General features: G+C 56.6%; 1 protein-coding gene across 4 annotated transcripts; it reads left to right on the top strand.

Moving 5' to 3' along the window:
- The first annotated feature begins 316 nt into the window (after positions 1-316).
- KCNC4 (potassium voltage-gated channel subfamily C member 4) lies at positions 317-26,117 on the top strand. Of its 4 annotated transcripts, XM_061442539.1 has the most exons (6): positions 318-952; positions 1,638-1,903; positions 2,903-3,650; positions 8,924-9,860; positions 11,209-11,394; positions 17,242-17,467. In XM_061442539.1, the coding sequence occupies exons 3-6, from the start codon at positions 3,000-3,002 to the stop codon at positions 17,376-17,378; spliced, it is 1,911 nt and encodes a 636-aa protein (XP_061298523.1). In that variant the 5' UTR covers positions 318-952; positions 1,638-1,903; positions 2,903-2,999; the 3' UTR covers positions 17,379-17,467. The 4 variants fall into 4 exon arrangements, with proteins under 4 accessions (XP_061298524.1, XP_061298523.1, XP_061298525.1 ...); XM_061442540.1 differs by lacking the exon at positions 1,638-1,903 and having other exon boundaries at positions 317-952; XM_061442541.1 differs by lacking the exons at positions 318-952; positions 17,242-17,467 and adding an exon at positions 24,849-26,117 and having other exon boundaries at positions 1,418-1,903.
- The last annotated feature ends 781 nt before the right edge of the window (positions 26,118-26,898 follow it).

Genomic DNA, 26,898 nt, shown 5'->3' with positions numbered 1-26,898 from the left:
TCAGTGCATCTCTTTGTGAGCAGAATCCTGAGCTGGAAGGACCTGCAGAGGTTGCTTTGTCCACCTCCACCCCAAAGCAGGATTTTCTCTCCCTAAAGTGAGCTGAAGTCCACCTTCCTCCTCCGTCCCTTCATGGATGGGGATACGGCATGATCGTCACCCTCTCCTTTAGGCCATGCAGCCCTTGGAGCATCCTGTGGCCCACCATGCTGGCCTTGGTGTGCCAAGCTGTCACATGTCCTGTGTGTAGGGCTCAGGGTGTTGTGCTGGGTCAGGGGGAAAAACAGGGCAGAGACCTGGGGGGACACCCAGATGTCCCCTACCCATCCTCAGGACCCACCTGAGGGCTGGGGGACCCACCTGCTCTTCAGTGCATCCCGCTGTGGATGTTATCTGAGATGCCTTCAGCCTTGCAGGAGGCCCCTGCAGAAGTGACTCCCTCTTGCTCCAAAAAGGCCCTTTTTTATCAAAGCTTTTTCTATTTTTTCTCTCTTTTCCTTTCTGGTTTTTTTTTTCATGGACATTAACAATCCGAAGGCATATTTCGAGAGCAGACAGCTTTGGGCGGGTGTTGCTGGCTTAAAGATCTCTTCCTTCCCCAGATACAACCCATTTGTCTGCCTGGCCACCTCCTCCCACCCCGGGATCAGCCATGCTTGGGTACACCAAGATCTCCATGGGATGAAAGCCACCGGGATGAAATATTAGCAGCAGGTCGCTGCATTCCTTCCCTCCCGGCCGAGCCCGCGCTGCGGGGATGAGGAGCTGAGCTGCAATGCCTGCCCGGTGATGCAAGGCTCCATCTTTCCAGCACGGTTTTCCCTGGGGCTCCGATCTCTCCCGCTGGTGCAGCCCCGGGTGGTTTGGGTGTGGAGCTACCCCAGCCTCCCCCCGCTCAGGATCCGGCCCTGGAAGCTGTTGCAGTTACTCTTGGAGCAGGGCTCTCTTGGGGGTAAGATCTGAAGCGCGGCTCTCAACGCCTCGTGGTAGTGGTTTTGGGTGGAGCTTTGCCCCCAGTCACCCCCCCAGCACCCCCAGTAAGGGGCGAGCGTGGCACCGAGGGGACAGACTGGGGCAGGGGGTGCGGAGGGACATGGGGGGATGCTCAGAGGCTGGGGAGGTGCAGAGGGGGATGCTGGAGTGGGGCAGCATCCCCCACTCACTGTCCCTTCACCCTGCACCGAGGACTCTGTTATCCAAGTGCTGACCCCCCCCCGGTTCACCCCCTGACACCTCAATAGCGGGCCTGTGCTGGGCTTGGATCCTATCTGTGACCCCAAAGGGCGCACCTGCACCTCCTCACCCTGGCAGCATGGGGTCCCTTGGGTCTTCACCGTGGTGACAGCCTTGTCCCCTGGGCCACCGCAGCTCTTCACCTCCTCCCCAGCCCGAGGAGATGGGGCTGAGCATCCCCAGGAGATGGGGCTGAGCATCCCCAGGAGATGGGCTGAGCATCCCCAGCCCCCCGGGGGTGCAAGACCCCCCCCAGGGAGGAGGGTTTAGGGGAAGGGCCCCTGGTACTGGGGTGGTTGGTACCCTGCTCCCAGCGTCGGGGTGCAGCCGTGGGGAAGGGGCATCTTCCACTCGAGAGCTGAAAGAGGACGAGGAGATGCTGAGGGAGGGTGATGGGAGGGAAGGGGGCGTCTGGTCTGTCCGCAGGCACCCGGCTCCCCACCGGCCACGGCTCCGCGCTCGGGGTCGGTCTCTCCTGACCTCCCGGTGAGCGAGGGATTGCGAGCCAGGGAGGGATGGGATCTGCTCGAGCCTCTGCCAAGAGCTGGCTCCGGATCCGCAGGCAGCTCCGGGCTGCATTTCCCCTCCGGCGCGAAGCGGAGCCGGGGTGTCCGGGGTTCACTCCTCGCTGACACCGAGCCCCGAGACCCTCACCCGCAGCCGCGGGGAGGTGAGCGGGGCCTGGGGGCGCGGGGGGCCGGGGTGGGGGGCCGGGGCGGAGGGATGCGGGGAGGAGGGAGGGATGCGGGATGGAGGAGCGTGGCTGGGAGGGAGGGATGGAGGGATGAAGGCGGGCGGGGGGCGCAGCGGGGGGCTGTGAAGCGGGGCGCTGGGGCTCGGGGGGGGGGGGTCCCCGGCCCCCCCGGCGGGGCGGTACCGGCTCCCGTAACCCCGCCGCTTGCTCCCAGATCTATAAAAGCCCCGGGGGGCGGCGGCGGCGCCGCTTCCCCCGCCGAGCCCCGGAGCTGCTCCCGGGAGCGACCGCGGGGCGCAACAGGGCCCCCCCGGCCCGGCCACGCGTGAGCGCGGCCCCCGGCGTCGCAGCCCCCCCCCCCCCTCGGGGGAAGGCAGGGCCCGGGTGGGGCAGCGGGAGGGGAGGCGGAGGGGTCGCATCCATCAACACCCCCCCAGGTCGGGAACCAGGAACGAGCCCCCCCCCACCGCCGCTGTCCCCCTTCTCCCCGAGCACGGCCCGGGGGGGGGGGGGGTGCGGAGGGAGCACGGAACCGGAGGAGCGGAGCGGGAGGGGCGGGCGGCGGGGCCCCCCCGCGCCGGGCGCTGCAGGTACCGGAGTGGGGGACGCGCTGCCCGGTGTGGATCGGGGCTCAACCCCCTGTATCCCTCCTCCCTCGGCCCGGCCTCGGCGGCGGCAGCAGCATCAGCAGCATCCCCAGGCGGGTCCGCATCCCCCGGGTCAGCCGCTGTGTCCCCCCCCCCGCCGCCCCGAGCCCCCTCCTGCCGCACTTGTTGCTGCCCGGCGGGGCTGGGCTGGCTCCTGGGGTTTAGGGCGGTTTTATTGGGGGTTAGGGGGTGGTTTTAGGGGGGGTTGGAGGTTGCAGCCTCCCCTTGCTGTGCCCCCCAGCAGCCAGCGGTGTCCGGCTCGGCTCCAGCTTGCTCCCCTCTGAGGCCGGAGCCAAGGCTGAGCCCCACCTTTTCCCCCCTTCCCCAGTCCCATCTGTGCCCCCCATCTCCCGCCTCCGCCGACCCCCAGCTCCTCGCCCGGAGGAAGGGTGCGCGTAGCGTGCATCTCCCATCCACCGAAATCTATGATCAGCTCGGTGTGTGTCTCCTCCTACCGTGGACGCAAGTCTGGGAACAAACCACCCTCCAAAACATGCCTGAAGGAAGAGATGGGCAAGGGGGAAGATTCGGACAAGATTACCATCAATGTAGGGGGCACCCGGCATGAGACCTACAAGAGCACCCTACGGACTTTGCCGGGCACCCGCCTGGCCTGGTTGGCCGACCCCGATGCCCAGAGCAACTTTGACTTTGATGGGAAAAGCAACGAGTTCTTCTTCGACCGTCACCCTGGGATCTTCTCCTACGTGCTCAACTACTACCGCACCGGGAAGCTGCACTGCCCCGCGGACATCTGCGGACCCCTCTTCGAGGAGGAGCTGACCTACTGGGGCATCGATGAGACGGACGTGGAGCCGTGCTGCTGGATGACCTACCGCCAGCACCGCGATGCTGAAGAGGCCCTGGACATCTTCGAGAGTCCCGAGCCTGGTGGAGGGGCTGGTGGAGAGGAGCCCGAAGAGGAAGGGGGTAGGGAGATGGCCCTGCAACGCCTGGGCATGGATGACAGGCCCCCAGGCGCGGCGGGGGCTGCCGGAGGGGCTGGCTGCTGTCGGAATTGGCAGCCCAGGATGTGGGCGCTCTTTGAGGATCCCTACTCGTCCAAGGCGGCAAGGGTAAGCTCCTGAAACACAGTGGGGAGGTGGGATGGGAAGATCCGGGGGTTGTGTCTTCATCTCTCCATCCCCATGGGGGAGATGGACTTTGCTAGTGGGCCCCACCATAGCCATCCCCCTCCCACGATGGGGCACATTGGCCATACCTCATCCTACAGGAAATCTCTTCCATCATCTCCCCATCCCCTCCCAGTGCATCGCATTTGGGCTGAAACTGGGAGCAAACCCATCCCCTGCCCCCTTTGCCCACCTCCTGGGCACACAGAGATGAGGGATTGTCAGGGAGAGTCCTTGGCAAGGCTGAGTCCTGCTGGACCTTCAGGATGCTCCAGGACAGGCAGGGTTGCTTGGGTTCCTCTCACCGGGTTGTGTGCAAAGCCGCATCTAATGGCCCAGGTAAGGAGTGGGGAGAAGGGGCTGGTGCCTGCTGGCTCCCAGATCAGGCCCTGAAGCAGATGGAATACTCATGGTTATCCCTAGGGAGCCTGTGCTCCTCTTCTAGAGCCTCAGCAGCCCCAAAGGGCATCCTGTGCCTCTCCACAAGTACCTCTCCCTGAACCCTCACCAGCACCCTGGTCCCATCACCCTGGTCCCCACCATCACAGCATCAATGCTGCCCACAGGCGGCATACGGTGCCCATCAGCACATGCGAGCACAGGCTCTGAGCCACAGTAACACCCAAATACCCGCCCCCTCCAACCCTCCTCATCTTCACACATCCCTGAGGACCAGGTACACTGTGTACACACACAGAGGAGCACGTACATGCACCAACACCCCTCCGTGACCCTCCTTGGCCGTGCAGACTGTCCTTACCCACAGACACTGACACGCTCAGGATGTATCCCACGTAACCAGGCGCATCTCTGGGCTCCCAGCCTGGCCCAGGCACTATTCTGTGCCTGTGTTTCCTCTCCCAGCTACTCTTAGATCAGTCCCAAAGTGCTGCACACTGACCCACACCCCCCCCCATCCCCACCTCATCCCATCCCCACCCCATCCCATCCCTGCGTGCGTATCCCCCATCACACAGCTTATCAATCCACCACATGCACACATCCAGGCATTTGAGCTCTAAATGAATTCTAGATGTATTTAGAGGTGTAAAAAAAAAGCCCTCAATGGTAAGAAATCCTGCAGGCATTTCACACCCACCAGCAGCACACGGGGCAGGGGGTCACTTTGTCAAGGCAGTGTTTTTGCTGCTAACACAAAAGCAACACACACACGCAGAGGATGCTTGGCCAGCAAGAGCTTAACTTGTTTTAAAGGGGTTACCTGATCCTTTGCCCATCCCTGAGGGCTCATCACCTCGGAGAGATGCTCTGAGTGGTGCAAAGCTCCAAATAAAACAGGGAGGAGCCCCCAAAATAAACCCGAGCACAATAATTCAGCTCAGATTTTTCACACTGTTCTTTGGTTCTGCCTCTCCCGTGTGCTGAGCTGCTCTTGGAGAGGCATTTGCTTTAGCAGGAGTGTGTTGGAGGGAACAGAGAGGGAACAGGTTGTGATGTGAGCCCTGGGTTGGAGTGGGACCAGTCTGCACTGGGAGCTCCCAACTTCCTTCTTCCTGCTCCAGGGTAAAGGCTCAGCTCAGCCCTGCCATAGGGATGGTAGCCGTGCAATGCGATCCCCCACAGTCTCTTCTGTTCCTATTTCCCACTCTCAAATATCAGTATAGCCCTGCAATGGCTTAGAACTGCCTCGGCAAAGGGGAAACTGAGGCACGGAGCAGTGCATCCTGCCCAGTGCACCCAGTGAATGTGGGGAGCTGCTGCTGGCTTGGAGTCACCATCCGTCACCGGGATGCTCCGGAACCCATGAGCATCTCTGCGTGTGCAACGCTCATGGTGCTGCCGTGGTGTTTTGGGGTGGCTGAAGTGGCATTTCTTTAATGCTGCCCCATTTTAGAGTCTCCCCGTTCCTTTTTGGAGCAGAAGGGGCGCTGCTGACCACCACGCTTGGCCTGGGGATGCGTTGGAGAGCCGGTCTTCCCCAGCCCTGCCAGCACTGGGCAGGAGAGCGGCACAGTTGTGTATGTGAACCCTCTTCCTCCATTCTGACAGCAGTGACTCGAGGGCTGTGTATCTCCAGTCCCTGCTCCTCCTCATCCATGGAGCAGCCCCTTGGGCCCTGACTCAGTTGGCTCCTGGCTATTTCCATCTTTCCCTCCTTCCAGCTCCTCTCTCCCAGCACCTCCTGAGCTGGCAGCCTTGTGAGCCTGTGGTTAGAAACTCTCCTCCCCAAGATTTCAGCCTCTTTTCCTTGTAGCATCAATCCCACGGGATCATCGATTCCTGTGTCTCTTCCAGCCTCAGTGGAAATTTGGTCCCTGAACTCCCAGTTGGAGTTTAAAACTCCTTTTCTCCCCACATAAAGCTGCCCTGGTTGTGATTTCACCTCTACTTCCAAGCTTTCCTCATTATCCCTTTGCAACCCAACTTGTGGGGTCCTGAACCTGGCTTCCATTGGGAATTCCAGGCCAGTGACCCCCTTTAGGGCCATGGAACATCCATCTCAAACTGTTGAGCACATGTTGAGATCATGTACATCACCCATAGGTTGTGGAGGGTTGGTTTCATGGGACTTCCAGTGCTGTACCGGGTTACTTGAGCTTGGAGCAGAGGCCAAGGCTGCACTGAGCCATCTCTGGTCGGATCTGCAGCTGACACAGAACTGGAGCAGCACCATTGACTTTGCAGGGGACGATGGCTGGCACCGGCTGTGAACCTGATTCATCTATTTTTAGAGGCTGCTTTTGCTCCTGGGGCTAAATCAGTTCTCACCTCCACGGCTCATGCAGCAGTTGCTTCATTCCCCCAGCGTTCCAGGGTCTCACTCTCTTCCTTGGTAATTTCCTCCCTCTTCTGTTGCCTTGAATTGAAGTTTTTACTCTTCCAGTCTGCCTATGATTCCCCATCCAGGGTACCCCGGGAATGTTGCTCAGCCTTCTGCTGCAAAGTGGGTTATTCTGGCTGTGTGTGGACGTGTTTGTCTGCTTAAACTGGTCTTGCTCTGAGATCTCACTTTTTTGTTGGGTTTGCTTCCCAACTTGTGCACGGCTGATGGGTGACAGCTGCCTTTGGAGCTGCCCCCATGGAGCCACATCACAGCATGTGGTCCAGTGTGGTCTTATCTGAGGGGCATGGACCATCTCAGCACATCCCCAAGCAGATGTCTATCACCAGGGCTGGAGAATCATCTTCCAGAGGTTTCTCCATCAATTAGAGCCTGGCTTAAACTTTATTCCTACCTTAGAATCATAGAATGGTTTGTGTTGGAAGGGACCTTAAAGCTCCTCCAGCTCCAACCCCTGCCATGGGCAAGGACCCCTTCCATAGAGCAGCTTGCTCCAAGCCCCTGTGTCCAACCTGGCCTTGAACACTGCCAGGGATGGGGCAGCCACAGCTTCTCTGGGCACCCTGTGCCAGCGCCTCAGCACCCTCACAGGGAAGAGCTTCTGCCTTGGATCCAACCTGAACTTCCCCTGTTTCAGTTTGAACCCATCACCCCTTGTCCTATCACTGCAGTCCCTGATGAAGAGTCCCTCTCCAGCATCCTTGTAGCCCCCTTCAGACACTGGAAGCTGCTCTGAGGTCTCCACGCAGCTTCTCTTCCTCAGGCTGAACAGCCCCAATGTTCTCAGCCTGGCTCCATACGGGAGCTGCTCCAGCCCCTGATCACCCTTGTGGCCTCCTCTGGCCTTGCTCCAACAGCTCCACGTCCTCCTTATGTTGAGGGCACCAGAACTGCACCCAGTGCTGCAAGTGGGGGCTCACGAGAGCAGAGTAGAGGGGCAGGATCCTCTCCTTCACCCTGATGCTCCCACTCTGGGGATGCAGCCCAGGGTACGTTTGGTTTCTGGGCTGTGAAAACCTTTGGAGGGCTGAAGCTCTCTATGCTGCACCCACATGGGTTTGCCCTTGGGGACACCCCTCAAGGATGCTCCCAGCAGGCTCAGGGCTGCTGGCACATCGCTGCTGGTGGCCAGGGCTGGGTTTCTCTCAAGCGTGACTCAGGCTGTCTCTGCTGCTGATTCACTCCAGCCGAGGACCTGGGCTGTGTCTCGGTGCCGCTGCCTGCAGAACGCAGCCACTCGGGTGGCTTTGACAGCACAAGGTCACATCCTGCTCGGGTGTGTGAGCTGCAAAGGGTGCTGAGCGGGATCTGCTCAGGGAAGCCAAACCTGCCGTGCCTTTGTGCTGGAGGAAGGTAGAAGAGCTTTTCTGACCGGAGTCTTTTCCTCGGGGGCTTTTGGATGCAGATGGGTAATGGACTCATCATGAGCTCATCCTGTCTGGGAAGGCTGAGCAGGATTGATGGGGGGACGACAAAGTGGTTTCTTTCTGACACAGCCTGAGGTTTCCATTGTGTCTTGCTGGCCCCTTCTCACTCTCATCTGAGGCAAAGCAGGGTGAAGGGGATGTAGAAGGGATATAAGAGGTCTCCATCCAGTCCAACTGGTCTCACTGGTTGGGCATAGGGGAGAAATGGGAGTATCTGGGTGACACCAGGCCCAGGCAGCAGGAGGATGCTGACCTCTGCCTATCCTCTCCTCCTTGTCCTGCCCTCTCAGTGCTGGGAGCATTGATGGGCACGTCGTCTACCCCTGCAGGGAGCGGACAAAGGGCCATCTCTGATACATCCAGACCCCAAACCTCACAGTTGTGAATGGTGTGAATGTCTCATCTGGGTGGGCATTGGGATGAAAGTGAGGGAAAGATCTTTGACTTAGTCCTCTCAAAGTCCCCTATTAATGTGTGTTCCCAGTGGAGGCTTGCTCCAAACCCATGTGCTGCGGGTCTCCCTTCATCCCCATCACTGTCATTTCTGGCACATCTCCAGCCACATCTGGAGCCCAGCACATCTTCCCCTGCACCTATCATAACACTTGGAGAAAGGTTCTGGACTGATGGCTCCAGACACTGAGGTTTGCTGTCAACTCACGGGACAGTGCAGGGAACCCTCCTCATTTTCAGTCCTTATGCCTGGGGAAGTGGGTGGCAGCAGCTTAGCTCTGGGGTGTTTTGAGGCTGATGCGCTTGTTTTACTGATTGAGGACTTCTCCCATCCTTACTATTGCTATTCACTAGCAGGGGTTAGAAGAGATGGACCAAAGGCAGGTGACACCAGAAGTGTGTCTCAGGCTGCCCTAAAGTTGTTGTCATGGTGGTTCGTAATTGCTGCTCTCCTCCAAAGAGGAGAGGTTGTCCTAAATCAGGAGGGGTTGACCCAAATCAGCTAATGGCCCATGTGCTTTCTACTACTGCAGGTAGTTGCTTTTGCCTCGCTTTTCTTCATCCTGGTCTCCATCACAACCTTCTGCCTGGAGACACACGAGGCCTTCAACATCGACGTCAACGTGACAGAGACCCTCGTGGTTGGCAACACCACGACCATCCTGCTGACACATAAAGTGGAGACGGAGCCCATCCTCACCTACATCGAAGGGGTCTGTGTCCTGTGGTTCACTCTCGAGTTCCTGGTTCGCATCATCTGCTGTCCAGATAAGCTTCTCTTCGTTAAAAACCTGCTCAACATCATTGACTTTGTGGCCATCTTGCCCTTCTATCTAGAGGTAGGTCTCAGTGGCCTGTCCTCCAAAGCTGCCCGGGACGTACTGGGCTTCCTACGGGTGGTCCGTTTCGTCCGGATCCTCCGGATCTTCAAGCTGACCCGGCACTTTGTGGGTCTCCGGGTGCTGGGCCACACGCTCCGGGCCAGCACCAATGAATTCCTGCTCCTCATCATCTTCCTCGCTTTGGGGGTCTTGATTTTCGCCACTATGATCTACTACGCCGAGCGGATTGGGGCCAAGACGTCCGACCCCCGTGGGAGCGACCACACTCACTTTAAGAACATCCCCATTGGGTTCTGGTGGGCTGTGGTGACCATGACGACCCTGGGCTATGGCGACATGTACCCCAAGACCTGGTCGGGCATGGTGGTGGGGGCTCTCTGCGCGCTGGCCGGGGTGCTCACCATCGCCATGCCCGTGCCTGTCATTGTCAATAACTTTGGGATGTACTATTCATTGGCCATGGCCAAGCAGAAGCTGCCAAAGAAGAAGAAAAAGCATATACCCCGTCCAGCCCCGCTGGACTCCCCGACCTACTGCAAATCCGAGGAGAACTCCCCCCGGAACAGCACCCAGAGCGACACGTGCCCCTTGGCGGTAGAGGAGGGGGCAACTGAGAGGAAACGGTCAGGTGAGACCCCCAAAGTGGGGCAGAGGGAGGGGGAGACCTCCAGGAGGAGCCCCCAAGGCAATGTCTTTGGTTTCCTGTATCCCAGAGTCCCTGAGAGCTGCCCTGCTGCTGGATATACAGCCCCCAGCTCTTGGGTTGGTGAGATCTTGGTGCAGAAAGGGCTGAGGCCCTTGGGTGTCCCGGTGTTGGGTGCTGTGTTGGTGGACCAGGATGCTGCAGAGCAAGATCAGGGGAGTAAAGGCCAAATCATGCTTTCATAGATGAAGTCACGATAGTGTGACTCAAAGTGTCCCTACCCAGCCCATCTCTTCCTCACACTGACAGAGGTCACTTGCCCAGTTCCCATCTTAGCCTGGTAATGCCCTTGGGGTAGATTTTGTTTTGCTTCCTCCCACCATAAACCAGGACAAGCTTCACCAGAAAGGATAAATCCATGGATATTCCCTGGGACTTGACTCCACCTCCCCATTCATTTCTAGTAGATGCAGCATCCCTGCCTGCTAAGGTCAGCGCTGCTCCAAATCCCGTGCTCAGGCAGGAGCAAAGTCAGCCCCTCTCTCTTTATGGTTTGGTCTCATGACTGAGCTGAAGTTTGGGGTTTGGCCAGTCTTTCCTTCAGGTCAGGAGAGTTAATTTGCAGCAAGGACACAGGAAAGACCCTGGTTGTGCCCTAAGTTGTGCCACATTAATGATGTGGCATTCACTGAGGTCAGCCCTGAGCAGCCACATGTCTGGCCACATGTGTAGCAGCGATGGTCCTTCACCTGTGAGCACACAAGGAGCTCCAAATGCCCTACAGCAGTTTTCCTTTACAAATCTCCCTTTTCCACATGCCTACGCATCCCAACTGCTCTTGAGGAACAGGTCAACCCCATCCCTTCACCCCACCACTGATGCAGGAGCTCAGGCCAGACTGAGCATCGCATCCTCTCAGCTAACGAACCACAGAGTCAGAGGCCATCATTAACACTTCACCACTAACCTGAGCAGCCCTTATCTCAGCTGTGGGAGTTTTGGAGAGCTAATTCCCATCAAAGAGGTGGGTGGATCTCAAAGACCAGGGGTGTTTCTTCTCTACTTGGCTTTGCAGGGTATATAACCCTCAGTAGGAGTAAAAGCTGCTCTTTGCTGCTTGGGTTGGGATCTAGCGTGGTCCTGCTCCCCTGGTCACTCTAAGTTAGCACGTCCAGGCTGGCATGGCAACCTGAATTTGTAGGTGCTGCTTTGGGCCACTTCCAAAGTGGTCTTCTGCTTCCTTGCATGGTCTAAGCAAACCCTTCCATCCACGCCAAGCGCCTCATCCTGTGGGTTCCTTGACTGCTGATGGGTCTCTGCCACCTTCTTGCAGACTCTAAACAGAACGGTGAGGCCAACGTAGTGCTGTCGGATGAGGAGCAGCCGCTGTCACCCACCGAAGAGGAGAAGCGGCCCATGCGGCGTTCCAGCACCCGGGATAAGAACAAGAAATCCTCCACGTGCTTCCTGCTGGCCACAGGCGACTTCTCCTGTGCGGCGGATGGAGGCATCCAGAAAGGTATGGCTGATGTGGGAGGTGGAGGTTTGTTGCACTGACCCAAGACAGTGGTTCATGTCCATCTGCCTGCCTGGATGTTGTTCTCTGCTCCCCAAATCCACTTGTCCTCCTGCCTCTCCATCTGCTTCATGTCCGTCCGCTAGCTCTATACTTTTGCTTTTTGCTCCCCCAAGTTCTCCTCTCCTATTGTCACCATTTGGGGTCTGTGACCCCAGGCTGGCTGCACTGCCCTCCTTGGGGACAGCACTGTCCCTTTGCTCCTCAGTGCTCCAGCTTCTCCTGTCCTTCCAGCTCTTCTCTTTGGGCTTCAATCACCCATCTCAGAGTGGTGTGAGGGGGGCATCCCTCCTGGGGCTGGGACTGAAGGTGGTCAAAAGCTTTTCAGCAGGGGAAAGAACCCACAGGCTTTTCCCTTCCTTTTCCCCTCTGATGTCTTCTGGTGGGTTCGAGCGTGGGGAGCCGTGATGTGTCAAGTGCTGCCTTGCCAAAAGCACCGGGCTGCCAGCAGGGCTGTCTCCTCTGGGTTTGGAAAGTGAGAGTTGAGTGTTGAGGTTTCCAATGGGAAACTGTGGGGGAGATGAGTCAGGAAAACACAAACCTCTTCTTTCCCATGACAAAGCAACCTCCTCTTCAGCCTGATCCCTTCAACCGGCCTCCAGCCTTCTCTGCCCCACCACTGAGTGTGCCCTGGGCCTGACTTCCAGCCCCCAGCAGGGTAAATCCAGTCCCCACCTTCACCCACAAGATCCAGCTGCACCCTCGAATGCTGGGATAACTCAAGACACAGCTCAGTTCTTTAGTTCTGTAGTTTGTCTTCTGTGTCCAGGGTGGTGTGGGATGAAGACCTACCTCTGCCTCCTTGGTACCATCATCCCAGTATCTCACAGGGAATGGGGCACGGGAGCTGGGACCAGGGAGGACAAAAGATGACGTGCAGCATCTCTGAGCTGCACATCCAGGCCTGTTGGCTCGTGGTGTTGGTGCTTTGGAGACCCTCAAGGGTTTGTTGCTATAGCATTGCTTGGGATGGGCTCTGGGACACAGGGAGCTGTTTGGAGGCAATCACATTTATTACATTAGTAGAAGCAAATTGGCTGCTTCTTCAAGGGAAATCAAGAATTCCGTTTGGCATTCCTGAGCAACCTCATCCCTTAGGAAGAGGGAAGAAATGCGAAGCTTTGCTCATCTTTGGGCAGGAGGGTGCTAGACAAATATTGCCTTGAAATGCCTCGTGTTTTTTCCTGGAAGTGTCTTTTCCTGTGCAGTCCATCTCTTAATGCCTGTTAATGGAACGGGGTGAGGGGGCTCTGGTCCTGCTCCAGTCTGGGGGGATGCTGAACTGGAAAGGATGAAGTGGAAGGGTGAACCCCAGTGCTGATCTTCATCCTTACAAGATACTCAAGTCAGGCATCCCTTCAACTGAAGCATTTGAGCTTGGTCCTGCTGAAGTCAGGACAGAGTAGATCTAAGAGCTGAGGATCCAGTGCTGCTTTGCTGGGCTCCCAAATCACACTACTCAGTTGCAGGAGACCAGGAGGTTCTTCTCCTTGCCTGGTGGCAGCAGCTATTCAAAAATGCATTTTGGTGATCTTTCTTGGCCTGTTCTGGTGTCTTTCCTGCAAATGTCATCATTAAACCAGATGTTGACATGGGTCACTTACCCCCACCTTGCTGAATTGGTCTTTCACCTGGAGAAAGGTGGATCTGGCGTCCAGAGTGGCTTGAGTGATGCATGAGACCTTTTGGGAAGAGGGAGCCTCAATATCTGGGACCAGGGAGGGGAAGAGATGATGTGCTGTGTCTGAGCTGTATACCAAGCTCTGTTGGCTCGTGGTGTTGGTGCTTTGGAGGCCCTCAAAGGTTTGTTGCTGTAACACTGCTTGGGATGCTTGGCCTCTAGGGGATGGACTGGTGCGATGCTTCCGTGGGAGCTCAGGGATGATGTCTTCCCTGTGAGATGCTCCAGTGTGGTCAGGGTTAGTGGTGACCAGAGGTGATGAGCAGGGCAAAGCCAGCCTCATGTGCCCAGCCGTCGGGAGCCACGGAAGCGCCTCTTCCCTCATCCTGATTTATCTCCCGCTGAGGCTGTTTGTTCTGGTACTGGGATGCTGGCAGCTCTGCAAATTGAGATGAGCTTGGTTCTGAGCCCGACTTGCTGATGGCCATCTGTCAGATCCTGGGACAGGTACTGATGTCTGTACAAGCTGTGGAAATCGGGAGCTGGAGCTGGTTCAGGAATATGCTGCAGATCTCAGCATCCATCATGGTTCAAGCCCAATTCCAGTGGTTGGTCTCATTGGAGCAGCTCAAAGAGAAAGGTTACCCCTGCCCACCACCCCATGGGCATGGGCCTTGGAGAAGATAAAGCTGATTGCAGTGGATTGCTGCATGGCATGTGTTTCTTGTCCCTGTTGCTGCTTATAGAATCATAGAATCGCTAGGGTTGGAAAGGACCTTAAGATCATCCAGTTCCAACCCCCGTGCCATGGGCAGGGACACCTTACACTAAATCATAACACCCAAGGCCTCGTCCAACCTGGCCTTGAACACTGCCAGGGATGGAGCATTCACAACCTCCTTGGGCAACCCATTCCAGTACCTCCAGTACTTCCTTGCTCCCTTGTTGCTGGTGATATATCCAGACCCTTTATCTCCCTTCAGCACTCAAGGCCTGCTCAGGAGTCCCCCAGAATGTGTCCTACTGGGGCCCAGACACATTGGGATGGGTCTGTCTTGGCACATGAACCCCTGTCCTCTGCTTAGGTGGAGGGATATGGACATAGGATGAGTTCAGCATCCCCCATGCCGCTGAGACGGGTTATGATGGTCTAGGGAAAAGGTAGTGATTGAAACCAGAGTGGACAAGGGGAATGGCTTTAACCTGCCAGAGGGGAGACTGAGATGAGCTCTTAGGCAGAAGCTCTTCCCTGTGAGGGTGCTGAGGCGCTGGCACAGGGTGCCCAGAGAAGCTGTGGCTGCCCCATCCCTGGCAGTGTTCAAGGCCAGGTTGGACACAGGGGCTTGGAGCAAGCTGCTCTATGGAAGGGGTCCCTGCCCGTGGCAGGGGTTGGAGCTGGAGGAGCTTTAAGCTCCCTTCCAACAAAAACCAGTCTGGGATTCTATGATTTCAAGAGGAGGCACAGGCAATGGGGTTACATGGACGGAAGGGGATTTACCCTCCTCCAGGTCAGCTCTTGCAGCACCTCCCGTTGTCTGCACATTCAGCATGGCAACGCGGCAATTTCTGGCTTGGTTGCCAAACCCTAAAGCATCACACAGCTGATTTTTCGTCTGCTGCTTGCTATTAGTGCAGGGCTGTGACCAGCATGTGGCTTGAGCAGTGTGGGCTCGAGCGCGGGGATGCTCATGTGAGTGATGCTTGGGTTAGGGAGGGGGGAATGAAGCGAGGACAAGCCCACGTTTGCACGGGAACACACGTGTGAGTCCATGCACACACAGCTGAGCACCAGGCCGTTGTTATCAACAAGCACAGGCGTTCTTGGGCAATGCTCCTGCTTGCATTACCCTGTCCCCATCTGCTGCTGGCTCAAAGCATATGTGAGCGTGCACGTGCGAGTGGCTGCTGGTGGGCAACACGGCATTGCCCCACTGCTCTGCTCAGAAGATGCCTCTCTACGGCTCCTTGGCAACAAACCCCTATATAAAGCAATCCCAGTGACCTCAGTTGGCACCTATGTGAGTTACTGGGATACCGGCTCCGTTAAGGAACAGCACTGGTGGCAATTAGCACAGCACAACTCTCTAGTGTTTTGCCTGAGTCCGTGGAGGCACCTGGCCCTGGGTTTGGTGGCATTGAGGGCTGGAGCCCTGAGCTCCTTCCCAGCTGCTCCCATGAGTGTGGTTTAGGAATAAACTGAAGGAGAAGATGAAGTGTGGGGCTTGGGGCGGGTTTGCCCTTGGAGTCCTGTTGCAGAGGGACCCTGGGGCAATTGAGCATCTTTGTAAAATGCCACCCCAAACTGCGATGTTTGAGACTTAATCAAACCTGGCAGCAGGACTTTGGCCCTGTTCCTATGCCCATTGCCATCCTTTCCTATGCAGTGATCTGAGCAAGAGGGCAAAGAGCATCCCTATAAAGTGCTCAATCACATCAGTGGGTCCTTGCATTGCCAGCAAGCCCTGTAACATCTCTCTCTGCCAAACTGATGTTGTTTGGGTGCCGGATCCATCCATAACCCCAAGCTTTCAGGGACCAGTTTCATCTTGGCACTATTGCTTCCCATTGCATGGGCTCAGGGTGGCAGGGGAATGTGCGAGCTCTTCAAGAAGCCTCCGTGCTCCTTTGAAAAGAGCCAGGTTTGCAGAAGGATGAGCCTGAGAGAGGTTCTGGGGGGTTATTTGAGGAGCAGGGGCTCTTTGCATCAGCTGCAAGCATCTTCAGTGGGAAACATCCCCTGCTCCCACCGGCTCAGCGCTGCGCTCGCTTCTCTCCTCACTTGCTGCATGGATTCATGCCAAAAAGGAAATAAGGAAACTGCTCTTCTCTTCTTTGGGGCCTGATTCTGCTCCTGCTTCCAATGGGGGAAGAGGAAAAGCTTTGCTGAAGTCAGCAACAGGTTTAGGCAGGTGGCATTCCGTGCCCTGGACATGGGGCTGGGTTATCCCTGCTGGCTGCTGCGGCTGGGAAATGGTTAGGGAAAAGGTATTAAAAGGGGATAAAAATCAGATTGAAAGGGACAGGGCTCTGGAGCCTTTTGCAGACGATGCTCATGTCTCAGCATCCGCCTTGGGGGTGATGCCGTGAGCGTTAATCCCTGATCCAAGCCTAAAACCGCCTCAGCTCCCGCTGTCGGTGCCTTTGCAGGGAAGCAGAACCTGAGGAGGTGCCACGAAGTCCCCGGGGGGATGCGGGGCGGGTTCCCAAGCTTGGCACTGCCGAAGGGGCCATCCATCACCTTGTTTTTCTGCTGTCAGGGAGGAGCCTCCCTCCTTCCCCCCCCTCCCCGGGTCCATGCACCCGCTCGCTGGTGCTTGCAGGGAAGGCAAAGGCTGGGCTGGATTCGCTCATCCCGGGAGGATGCAGCACGGTGCAGGGCTCATCCTGGATGGGACCATCCTTATCTTTCCGTGTCTTGGCAGCAGAGCTGTCCCTGCAAGCTGCAGCGATCCAGAGAGCAGCTCTTGGGGCTCGTGTCTGAACAGGGCTGCTGCAGAGACCTAAAAAGCCAATTTTCACTGCAAATAGGTAGTTTCTGTCCAGAAAGACAAGTGGCTTTTGACCTGTGAGAGCATTTGTTCTGGCTGCTGCTTTCCAATAAAAGCTGGAGCAGTTTCTGGCTCTTTGTAGGGGGTGGGAAGGGTTCTTGTGCTTAAAGCAATAGAAATATCTGCTCTTCCATGCAGTTTCTCATGGAAAATCATGAGCGCATCTACCTGCTCCTTTCCATACAGAAAGGTGTCAGCAGCAGCTTGCTGCTACAGCCGGCTTAAAGACGGGAGCCGGGGGAATAACTCCTTCCAAATCCCATGTTTGAGTTCTGCTGCTTTTCCCCATTTGCTTCAGCCCACAAAACCCCCAGATTCATTCCTCATTCAGAGCAATTTGGGAAACCAAACCCAACACCCCCAGGAACGGTTTGGTTTCCCAGCATCAGCGACTCCGGAGTCCTGGATTCGGCTGGCGCTGCTTGGGGAGCTGGGGGCAAGGGAGGGGAAGGTCTGGATGATCCCAGGAGCTTGGCTGCCCTCAGTAAACCCATCTTGATTGTTCTTTCGGGGGTTGAATTGGGGTGCGGGGCCGGGCGATGCTCACCCTGGTGCTCTTTGCTTTCCGAGCCTTAGGAAGGAGGCTGCTCGGCTCTAACCTGTCCCGTTTTCTTCACCAAGGCTATGGAAAATCCCGGAGCCTAAGCAGCATAGATGGCGTGGCAGGATCCACGGTGGGCTTGGCTCCCCTCACGTCCCACTGCAGCTCTCCCTGTCCTCTGCGGCGTCCCTGCTCTCCCGTCCCCTCCATCCTCTAACGCGCCGCCCGGATCCCGCTTTGCCGTGCCGTGTCGTGTCGCTCTGTGCCCCCCCCTTCCCCGGTGACACCGGGTCTCCGCGGCGCTGCCCGAGCGAGCTGGGACATCTCCAGCCCTGAGAAGCGGGCTGTGACCCGATCCAGCCGCCGTGCTCCCCCTGCCTGGTTTGCAGGACGTGTAACGTCTCCGTGGAACTTGTCTCCTCTCCATGTGTTTGGGACAATCCCTGGAGCAGGTGGGGTTTTCCCTTCTCCCCCCCCCCCCTTTATTCATCCTAAATAAACTGGGCCAACCCATGCGATTCCCTCTGGTGTCGAGCCCTCCTTCCCGTGGGCTGTTTGCACTTGGGTTAAAGGGTGGTAGAGACGCAGGGAGGACGCGTTGACTCATGCAATTATAGCTCATTGTGCTGGAAATGGCTGAGTTCGTATCATTTTAGGTCTCTTTAACTCGGAGTTTGAAAAACAGCTTCAGGTTTCTGGGGGCAACAGATGAATAAACCTCAATTCCCTGCCCAGCAGCAGTTCCCCTCTGTTTTGTGCCTTTTTCTGCCTAAGTCACACTTGCTCCTTCCCTTCTTGTGTCTGCTTCTCTGTCCAGCCTCAGGGATGGTTGTGGGGCTCAATGTGGCTTTAGCATCCATGAAAACCAGACCATGGAAGTTCTAGGGCCCTGGCATGGGTGTGGGGAGAAAAAGTAGGTTGGGGTAAAGGTTTGGCAAATAGACATGGATGCTTCCATGAGGAGATGGGAGGTGGTGGGGAGAGCAATATGGATCCCCAGGAGTGGTTGGGGAAGTGCTACTCCTGTTGAATAGTGGGGAAATGAGAGACTTGCAACAAAACAATGCCTAAATGGATGGGGGGATGAATCCTCTTTTGAGATGGATGCAGGGTGCTATGAAGAGAATCCCCATGGGGATGGGAGCTGGGTTTGAACTGGGTGATCCCCACCCTTGGGAGGATGTGGTTGGAGTGCCCAACTGCCTGTTGTACTGCTACTTTTTGATCACATATGTTGGGTTTTGGGATGATTTTGAGTGATATTCCTGAACTGGAACAAAACCTGCGGTCCCCTGAGTTCTGGCTCATTTCATAGAACCCCAGCCTGGTTTGGGTTGAAGGGAGCTTAAAGCTCCTCCAGCCCCAACCCCTGCCACGGGCAGGGACCCCTTCCATAGAGCAGCTTGCTCCAAGCCCCTGTGTCCAACCTGGCCTTGAACACTGCCAGGGATGGGGCAGCCACAGCTTCTCTGGGCACCCTGTGCCAGCGCCTCAGCACCCTCACAGGGAAGAGCTTCTGCCTAAGAGCTCATCTCAGTCTCCCCTCGGGCAGGTTAAAGCCATTCCCCTTGGCCTGTCCCTACATCCCTTGTCCCAAGCCCCTCTCCAGCTTTCCTGCAGCCCCTTCAGGCACTGGAGCTGCTCTCAGGTCTCCCCTTCAGGAGCCTTCTCTTCTCCAGGCTGCCCCAGCCCAGCTCTCTCAGCCTGGCTCCAGAGCAGAGCTGCTCCAGCCCTCGCAGCATCTCCACGGCCTCCTCTGGCCTCGCTCCAACAGCTCCACGTCCCTCTTGTGCTACTGCCCCAGAGCTGGATCAGGGCTGCAGGGGGGTTCTCCCCAAAGCACAGCAGAGGGGCAGGATCCTCTCCCTGCCCTGCTGTTCGCTCTGGGGATCAGCCCAGCACTGCTGGCCATCCAGTTTCCAGCTCCATCATCCCAGTTCTGCTTCTCTGGAGGCATCTGGGTCTTGGGTGGCTGAGAGGAGCTGGTTTGGTGGGTGCAGCCCTGCCCCTGACTGACATCCTCCTGCTTTCTTGGCCTCTTTCCTTACTCTGAGTGCATCCAGCTCAGTGGCGCTGGAGCCTGGGGACTTTCAGTCAGAGGATGGGGAGCAAAGCTTAGCTTTGGCTTTGTTTAAGAATAACAAAAGCCCCAGGAGCTTTTGGGGGCTCTCACCCTTTCCTTTCATCACAGCCAACCCAGAGCTGGTGCTCAGGGGACGCTGCAGCGTGAGGATCCCCTTGGTGGATGACTGCTCCCTGCACCTTGAAGGAGCTGAGCTGCATTTTGACAGATCCCACAGGCAGGAGCCCCCTGCTCCTTCCCAGGCTCCCCGTGCCTCAGTTCCCCTCCGTTTAGACGAGGGTGAGCACCGGGAGCCTCCTGCAGTAAAACTCCTTGCAGGCACAGTGCAAGAGATGCTACACAAGGAGGAAGCGTTGAGTGCTTCATCTGGCTCGGTTTATTTCCTCCCTACTGAGTTGAAGGAGCTGCCAGGAGGAGCCAGTCACCACATCTCCAAAACACCCCCCTCCAAGCCCTACACGGGGCCAACAACAAGCACTTGCCTTTATTTTGCTGTTCTTCTTTCCTCCCTGCCTTCCCCTGCCTCAGCCTTGGGAGCAGAGCAGCCAGAGGTGAAAGGAAGCAGAAAAGAGGCAAAAAACCCTTGGTGCCCTGAGCTGGATTATGGGGTTTGATGGCAGCAGCTCAGCACCACACAGACCCGGTGCTGCAGTTGGATTCTGCTTGGATTCAGGGTGTAATTAGGATGAGCATCCATCCTCTGCCCAGGGTATCCTGTGGTGGTTTCTGTGCCATGGGACTGATTCCCCCCTCGCCAGCAGCACCAGGGTTGATGGTGTGCCTTGGTGTAGCTGCATTCCTTGGATTTCTGTAATTAAAAGGTAATTCCCACCTCAAACAATCGGGCAGCTTTCCAGGCTCCTGAATCACCCCAAATCCCCATGAACTGGGTGAAGGCGTGAGTACGGTAGCACCGTACTGGTGCTTGTCTGGTGCATCCTGCCCTTGGGAGCTGCTCCTCTCAAAGCAGGAGGAGCTGGAATAGCCCCAGCCCATGCAAGAGGGAAGGTCACCCTGGTTGCTTTCAGTGGTCTCTGAATCATAAATGATTTAACCAAGGTCATGCACTGACTTTGGGGATGAGCCAGGCATGAAAACCCAGCGCTGCTGCCCTGTCTCTTGCAGAAGCAGCACATCAAGAGCCTCAGACTTTGGGGTTGGAGTCTCTTGGAAGCAGAGGATTAACCCTGGAGCAGATCCACAGCCACAGATCCCAAGCGATCCCATCCTCTCCTTTCCCAAAGCAGCTCATCCAAACACTGGGGCCGGTTGCTCAGTGTGGAAAAGCCTTTGGTGGACCCCCAAAACCCCTTCATTCCCCATCAGAGCGACGAGGCTTGAGTGTGAGAGCTGACATGGAGCCGGTAGGAGGCAATTTTTAGCAGTGGCGTTATGCAACTCGGGAGAAGGGATGACTAATGTGCAAAAAGCTCCTCTAAACCAGCCCAGCCCCGAATGGGAGACAGAGGGATTTCAGTGGGAGGCACCAAACTGTTGAGAAACCCATCGCATCTTGTCCCTCTTCCTCCCCGCCGCCTTCTGAGCAAGTGATTTGGGGGATGCAGGAGGGGGAAAACAGCATGCTGTTATTTTTAGGTGGGGTCTGGGTTGGTTTTGGGGGCGACTTGGCAGCGGTTAATCCCCTCTTGGATAGCACTCTATGAGGAGCTGTAGTGGAACAGAAGAGCAGACCACTAAATATCTCTGGAGCTCAGGGTTTTATCTCAAACAGCGGCCAAAATTGGCTGCCTAGAGAATAGGATAAGAATAGAGCAAGAATATACGATACTTCCCCCGAATATCCTCCCAGCCACTTATCTATGTTTAGGGATCTGGCAAGGAACACACGTTCCAGCTAAGGGGAAGAGCAGGGAGAGAAAGGAAGGGTGCTTGATTTATGCCCAAGTCCTAAAATGGCATTTAACCCCCCCCCCCGAAAATCAACTGGTGTGCAGTGACTGTCGGGGCAGTGAGCTCACCAGCTCCATGGGATGGAGGGAGTGTGTTGGGTCTGATCTGCTGTTTTATTCTCAGTGGGATGCTGTGATTGAGTAGGAACATGCAGCTAAAGCATGGTGAATACCATATACATAGCATGGTGCCAGGTTGATGGGGCTTGGAGCAAGCTGCTCTAGTGGAAGGTGTCCCTGCTCATGGCTGGGGAGCCATGGATGAACTTTGAGGTCCCTTCCAACTCAAACCAGCCTGATTCTATGATATATACGTGCCCCTTGCCTATGTATAGTGTAATGCCCAGCAGTGTGGTACCCGGGGGAGTTTTAGTGCCCTGCAGTCCTCCTCCCGTCATGGCTGCAGATGCACGTGATGCTCAACAGCAGGATCAGAGATGCTTCATTGGGACGATGTTGGTGTTGCTGCCCTGAGGCTGAGTCCTTGCATCCCTCTCTGTGTGTGTCTGCTGAGCCCAGCAGCACTTTGGAACAAAGATCCAGCCCCCCTAACAACCCAGCCCCAGTGCCTCCACAGAGCAGCGGTGCAAGGAGTAACACCAGAGCAGCCTCGTCCTGTGGATTTGGAGGGATTTGGGGACAGTTTCCCCCTTCAGCAGCAGCTTTTCCCTTCTCTCTTCCTCCTGGAAGGCTCGGAGCCCAGGTGCTGCGTGGAGGCCGTGCTGCCATCCCGGGTTACATGCAAATATTAATTGTTCCTGGTGCAACAACTGCTCTGTTTCTCGGGAGATGCCTGAGAGAGCTGAGAAAACAAAGGCCTGTCAGGCAGCGGGGCGGGAGGTGAAGATGTCAAAAGAGTAATTGCTCTACCCAGAAGCAGCCTGGTTCTGGCTTCCCCAGCGCTGCCAGGAAAAATCCTCAGTGCTTATTTGATGACAATAAAACCCAATGTAGAATAAATAGCAACCCCATCCCCTGCCCATGCTGACGAGGAACAGGGCGAGCAGAGGCAGATGCAAAATAAGATGCAGTTGAGCTTATAAATAGGTGCCTCCCAGCTCCCAGTCTCTTACTTAACCTGGAGCAGACGCAGCCACAGATCCCAAGAGATCTCATCCTCTCCTTTCACCCCACGGGGCTCCCAAAGCAGCTCATCCAAACACTGGAGCTGGTTGCCCGGTGTGGAAAACCACAAGGCCAGGTTGGATGGGGCTTTGTGCCCCAGCCTCTGCTGGGGATGGGATTCTTATGCTTTTCCCCCATGGGAAGGTATATGGAGGCTTGGAAAATGTTTTGCTAACTGCTGGGGAGTGGATCATGCTCTTCCCCTCATGTGGGACGGGTTGGGGCAGGGAATATGTCCTGGTGGCCATGGAACATATAATCCTTTGGCTTTCTGTGGGAAGAGAATCAGCCCGATGGCAGCACCGCGCCGACACAAGGCTGGGGACCAGCCCTTGGCTGGTGCAGAGGATGCCCAAGGTGAGAGGTGGCTTTGTGGATGTGCAGCCCCCCAGGGTAGCATCTCTGGTCCTCACAGATGCAGGTGGCCACTGGCTTTTGTTCCATCATCCTGACATCCTCCATTGTTATGTGGTCCATGGAGATGGGCACTGTGGGAGATGCAGATGTGGGCCGGGAGGTGTTTAACTCCAACATGTGGGGAGCACAGTGAGATGCTCTGCCCCATGAGGCACTGCTGGCTCTTCCGACCCCTCCTGTGTCAGTGGAGGAAGGAAAAGGACCTGAAGTGTCCTGGGGTGGCCTTGGAGAGGTGACGATGGGGGCCATCCCTGCAGGAGTGTTTTGGCTTTTGCTGATTCCTCTTTCAGCAGCTTTGTCTGCAAACAATGTGGGGGAAAGAAAAAGGAGGCAAACCCAGAAGCAAGTGCATTGGCAAAGCAAGAGGAGTTAATGTAGGACCTACCCAAACATTGTGCTGGAGCAGCTGGAGGCTGGCAGCCTGTGAATGCAGCGCTTGAGGGTGTCTGGGGAGAAGCTTCGCAGCGGAAAGTGGGACTGTGTGAAACCCAGCGGTGTGTGCCTGCACCCCCAGAGTGAGCACAGGGCAGGGAGGGGATCCTGCCCCTCTGCTGTGCTTTGGGGAGACCCCCCTGCAGCCCTGATCCAGCTCTGGGGCAGCAGCACAAGAGGGACGTGGAGCTGTTGGAGCGAGGCCAGAGGAGGCCGTGGAGATGCTGCGAGGGCTGGAGCAGCTCTGCTCTGGAGCCAGGCTGAGAGAGCTGGGCTGGGGCAGCCTGGAGAAGAGAAGGCTCCTGAAGGGGAGACCTGAGAGCAGCTCCAGTGCCTGAAGGGGCTGCAGGAAAGCTGGAGAGGGGCTTGGGACAAGGGATGTAGGGACAGGCCAAGGGGAATGGCTTGAACCTGAGGAAGGTGCTGTGCGCTGCGAGGATGCTCTCAGGGCTGGACCTGCCGCTGGAGCTAGGAGCAATAAGCTGAGGCAGGAGGGCGGTTTTCACGTGGTGGCTTTGTCTGGGGGGCAGTGATTTAACAACGAGGAGAACAGAATCTCTCCACTGTTGTTATTTATTTTTAGTGGTGCTAATTTTCTCCGGGGCTCGGAAGCTGCTTTCCAAGGCAGGTCCCTGGGGGCTGAGGGCAGCAGGGCTCGAGCTCACACACAAAATGGCTTTGAACGGGGAGGAGATGGGAGTTAAAAGCCGAGTCGTGTCCCTGGGAGATCAATCGACCTGATGGGGAGTGTTTCGAGCAGGCCACAAGCTCTGCCAAGAGCTTTTAGCTGCTCGCAGAAGAGATTGAACCAGGAGTGGGGAGGTTTTGCAGCAGCCGCTTCGTACCGGTCCCTATATTGCTGCTGGGGGATGGTGATGGGTCTCCCAAACCAGTCCTTTTGGCAGCTCTATATGTGGGGACCTCTCCTGCAAGCCCTGGGGTTGAGGGACTTCAATCCCAAGGGTTTTTTCCTGGATGTGCAAAGCCTCTGCATCTGGATGCTGCTCATCCAAGCTGCGCAGTGATGCTCGATAGGTGATGAGACCTCTCTTTTGGGGAAAATGAGATGCTTTTGGAGCTGTGTTTGGTGTTTGGGGGGAAAGTTGGGTCAAAGCCCTGCTCAGGAGCTGGTGGGGGGGGGATTGCAGCCAAATCCCTGGGTAGAAAGGGCAGCTCCATGCCTAATCGGGTGGATCAGGCACTGTCTCCCTGTCTGATGGCCCCTCGCCTGGAAGCTGGGTCCTGGCACACGGGGAGAGGCAGTGTTGTGACTCAGAGCTCCAATCAGTGGTAATTAATTCAATGACAACGAATGAGAGGGACAAGGAAAAACACTGTGGGATATTAATGCACCAGGCTTGGCTTTGGGACATCTGGCTCGGGAAGTTTTTGTCAAGAGCAGCTTTCTGCAGGAGAGGGTTGCAGCAGGGACAACTTCTTTCCTCTGCCCATCATTTTTACCCCCAGAATCAGCCTGGCTCCACGTTGTTTCCCAAGTTTCCATCTCTGGGTCCTTTCTGAGGCTTTGTAAAACATTTTTTCACGATTTACTGAGGGAATAGCAGCATTTTATCCCTCTGGAGAAAACCATTTCACTTTGTAGCTACCCTGGTTTCTTCACCCTGCAATGTTTGGTCCCCTGGAAGCCCAATCTCACTCTCCCACGTCAGCTGATGAAAGCAGTGTCTAATGTGTTCAATCCTTGTGTCTTTAATTGCAGATACCTGCCAAGACGTCCTCTCTTCCAGTTACCCCCAGGGTGAGGTGGTCACCTTCTCCTGAGCTCTGGCTGGATGCAGGCAGCACCTCGGTGAGGGATGCCGTTCCTGAGGGATGCTCTCCCCAAGGGATGCTTTCTCCGAGGCAGAGGGATGCATACCCTGAGGGATGCTGTCCCCAAGGTGGTGGGATGCTGTCCCTGAGGATGAGGGATGCTTTGCCCAAGGGATGCATTCCCCAAGGCCAAGGGATGCATTTCCCAAGGCTCTGGGATGCTCCCTCTGAGGTCAATGGATGCTCTTCCTAAGGCTGAGCGATGCATTCCCCCAGGGATGCTCTCCCGGTGGCCAAGGGATGCATTCCCCAAGGGTGATGCTCTCGCCACCACTGAGGGATGCTCTCCCCAAAGGAGATGCTCTCTCCAAGGACAAGGGATGCATTCTCCAAGGGAGTTGCTCTCCCTGAGGCTGAGGGATGCATTCCCCAAAGGAAATGCTCTCCCCAAGACTAAGGGATGCTCTCCCCAAAGGAAGATGCTCTACCTGAGGCCAAGAGATGCTCTCCCCAAGGCCGGGACATGCATGCCCCCAGGGATGCTCTCCCAGAGGAGCTTTCCTTGCCCACCACAGAAGTCCAAAGCTCCAGCCACCAGCTCTGTGGCCGGGGCAGGGGGTTGGCAGCCGGGTCCCCCCACCAAGCGGTGCTGTAGAGCCATGGGACCAGGTTGGGGTGCTGGGGGTGGCCCCGCTCCCCTGCCTGCTGCCAGCCCTGCCACATACACGCTGCCCATGTCCCCAGTGCACCCCCAGGCTGCCCCCTGCCCCCTGCCCCTTGCTTTTGGATGCACCTCGCTCCTCCGGCTCCAGAGCCTCACCGGGACATCACCATCCACGCTCTGACCCCTCCATCGTCACAGAGCCGCTGGGGACCCTTCTCTGGGGCTTCAAAGGCTCCGTTCGAGGTGCCATGAGCAGGTGGCTGCCCCATCACCCCCTTCCCATGGGGGCTCACCCCAAGGTGCAGACCCCAGAGGATGATGGGGACGAGTGGGTCAGCTGGGGCACAGGGATGGGGATGGGGAGCGATCGGTGGCTGAGGTGGGGTGAACCCGGCTGGCCTGGAAGGGTCAGTGTCTTTCTAATGCTGTTACATATCTCTGTGATCAAGGCAATACTACTCCCGTTTCTGTCTGTCCTGTTCGCATGCCTCTACCTGTCCAACCGTACTAGAGTTCAAATAAAGACATCCGCGAGCTGAGTCAGCTCCTGTACCCCTCCTGCCGATGTGTTTCCTCACCATCAGCATCCTTTGTGCCCACAAAGCCCTGTCCCAAAGCTGGGATGTCCCTGGCAGTGGGAATGGTGATTTCAGCAGCGGCGTTGCCTGGATGTTGTGGCCAAGCTCCTCACTTTATTGCACATCTTGGAGCAGAGCCCACTGGAAAGCCCACAGCAGACTGGTTTCACCATCCACACAATAGTCATTCGTTGAAGGAGAGGCTCTGCAGAGCTGACAAATGCATTGGCTCTGCCTGCTCTATCAAAGATGAAATAATCAGCATTGTGGCTGCAGCGGTGCCATCCTTAGGGTTCAGGGTGAACAGTGCATGGAGGTGAATGGGCTGGTCCTCCCTGAGCTGGCTGGGTCCGGCCGCAGAGCCAAGCAGATGGCACTAAGCTGACCCATGGGTTAATGTTTCGCCCCAGTTTGGGTCTGGGATGCTCCTGGTGTGACCAGCTCTGAGAGGCACAGCATCAGCCCCAGAGAGCCAAGGAGACCTGGAACATCTGCCCCGCTCCAACCCACTGCTGCAGTGAGTTGGAGGGACCTCAGCTGACACGTCCGGGATGGAGATTTTGGGGCTTAACCTGTTGACAGCAACGAGGGCACGAGGTCTTTTATTTGAGATGAGAGGTTGGGATGGTTAAAACCAGGGGAGGGAACTGAGAAGCTGCCAGGGAACTGCAAAGAAAGCAGTCACAAATGTGAGCAATCAGTGGCTGGGGGCCAAAGAGCAATTAAAGCAAGAGGCCAGGAGCGAGATGCTCTGT

The sequence above is a fragment of the Pezoporus flaviventris genome, unplaced genomic scaffold (assembly GCF_033815535.1).
Source record: "Pezoporus flaviventris isolate CSIRO_AGI_PZ_B2104156 unplaced genomic scaffold, CSIRO_AGI_Pfla_v1 ptg000228l, whole genome shotgun sequence".
NCBI classification, from domain to species: Eukaryota; Metazoa; Chordata; class Aves; order Psittaciformes; family Psittacidae; genus Pezoporus; species Pezoporus flaviventris.
This window is presented reverse-complemented; position numbering and strand designations above follow the sequence as displayed.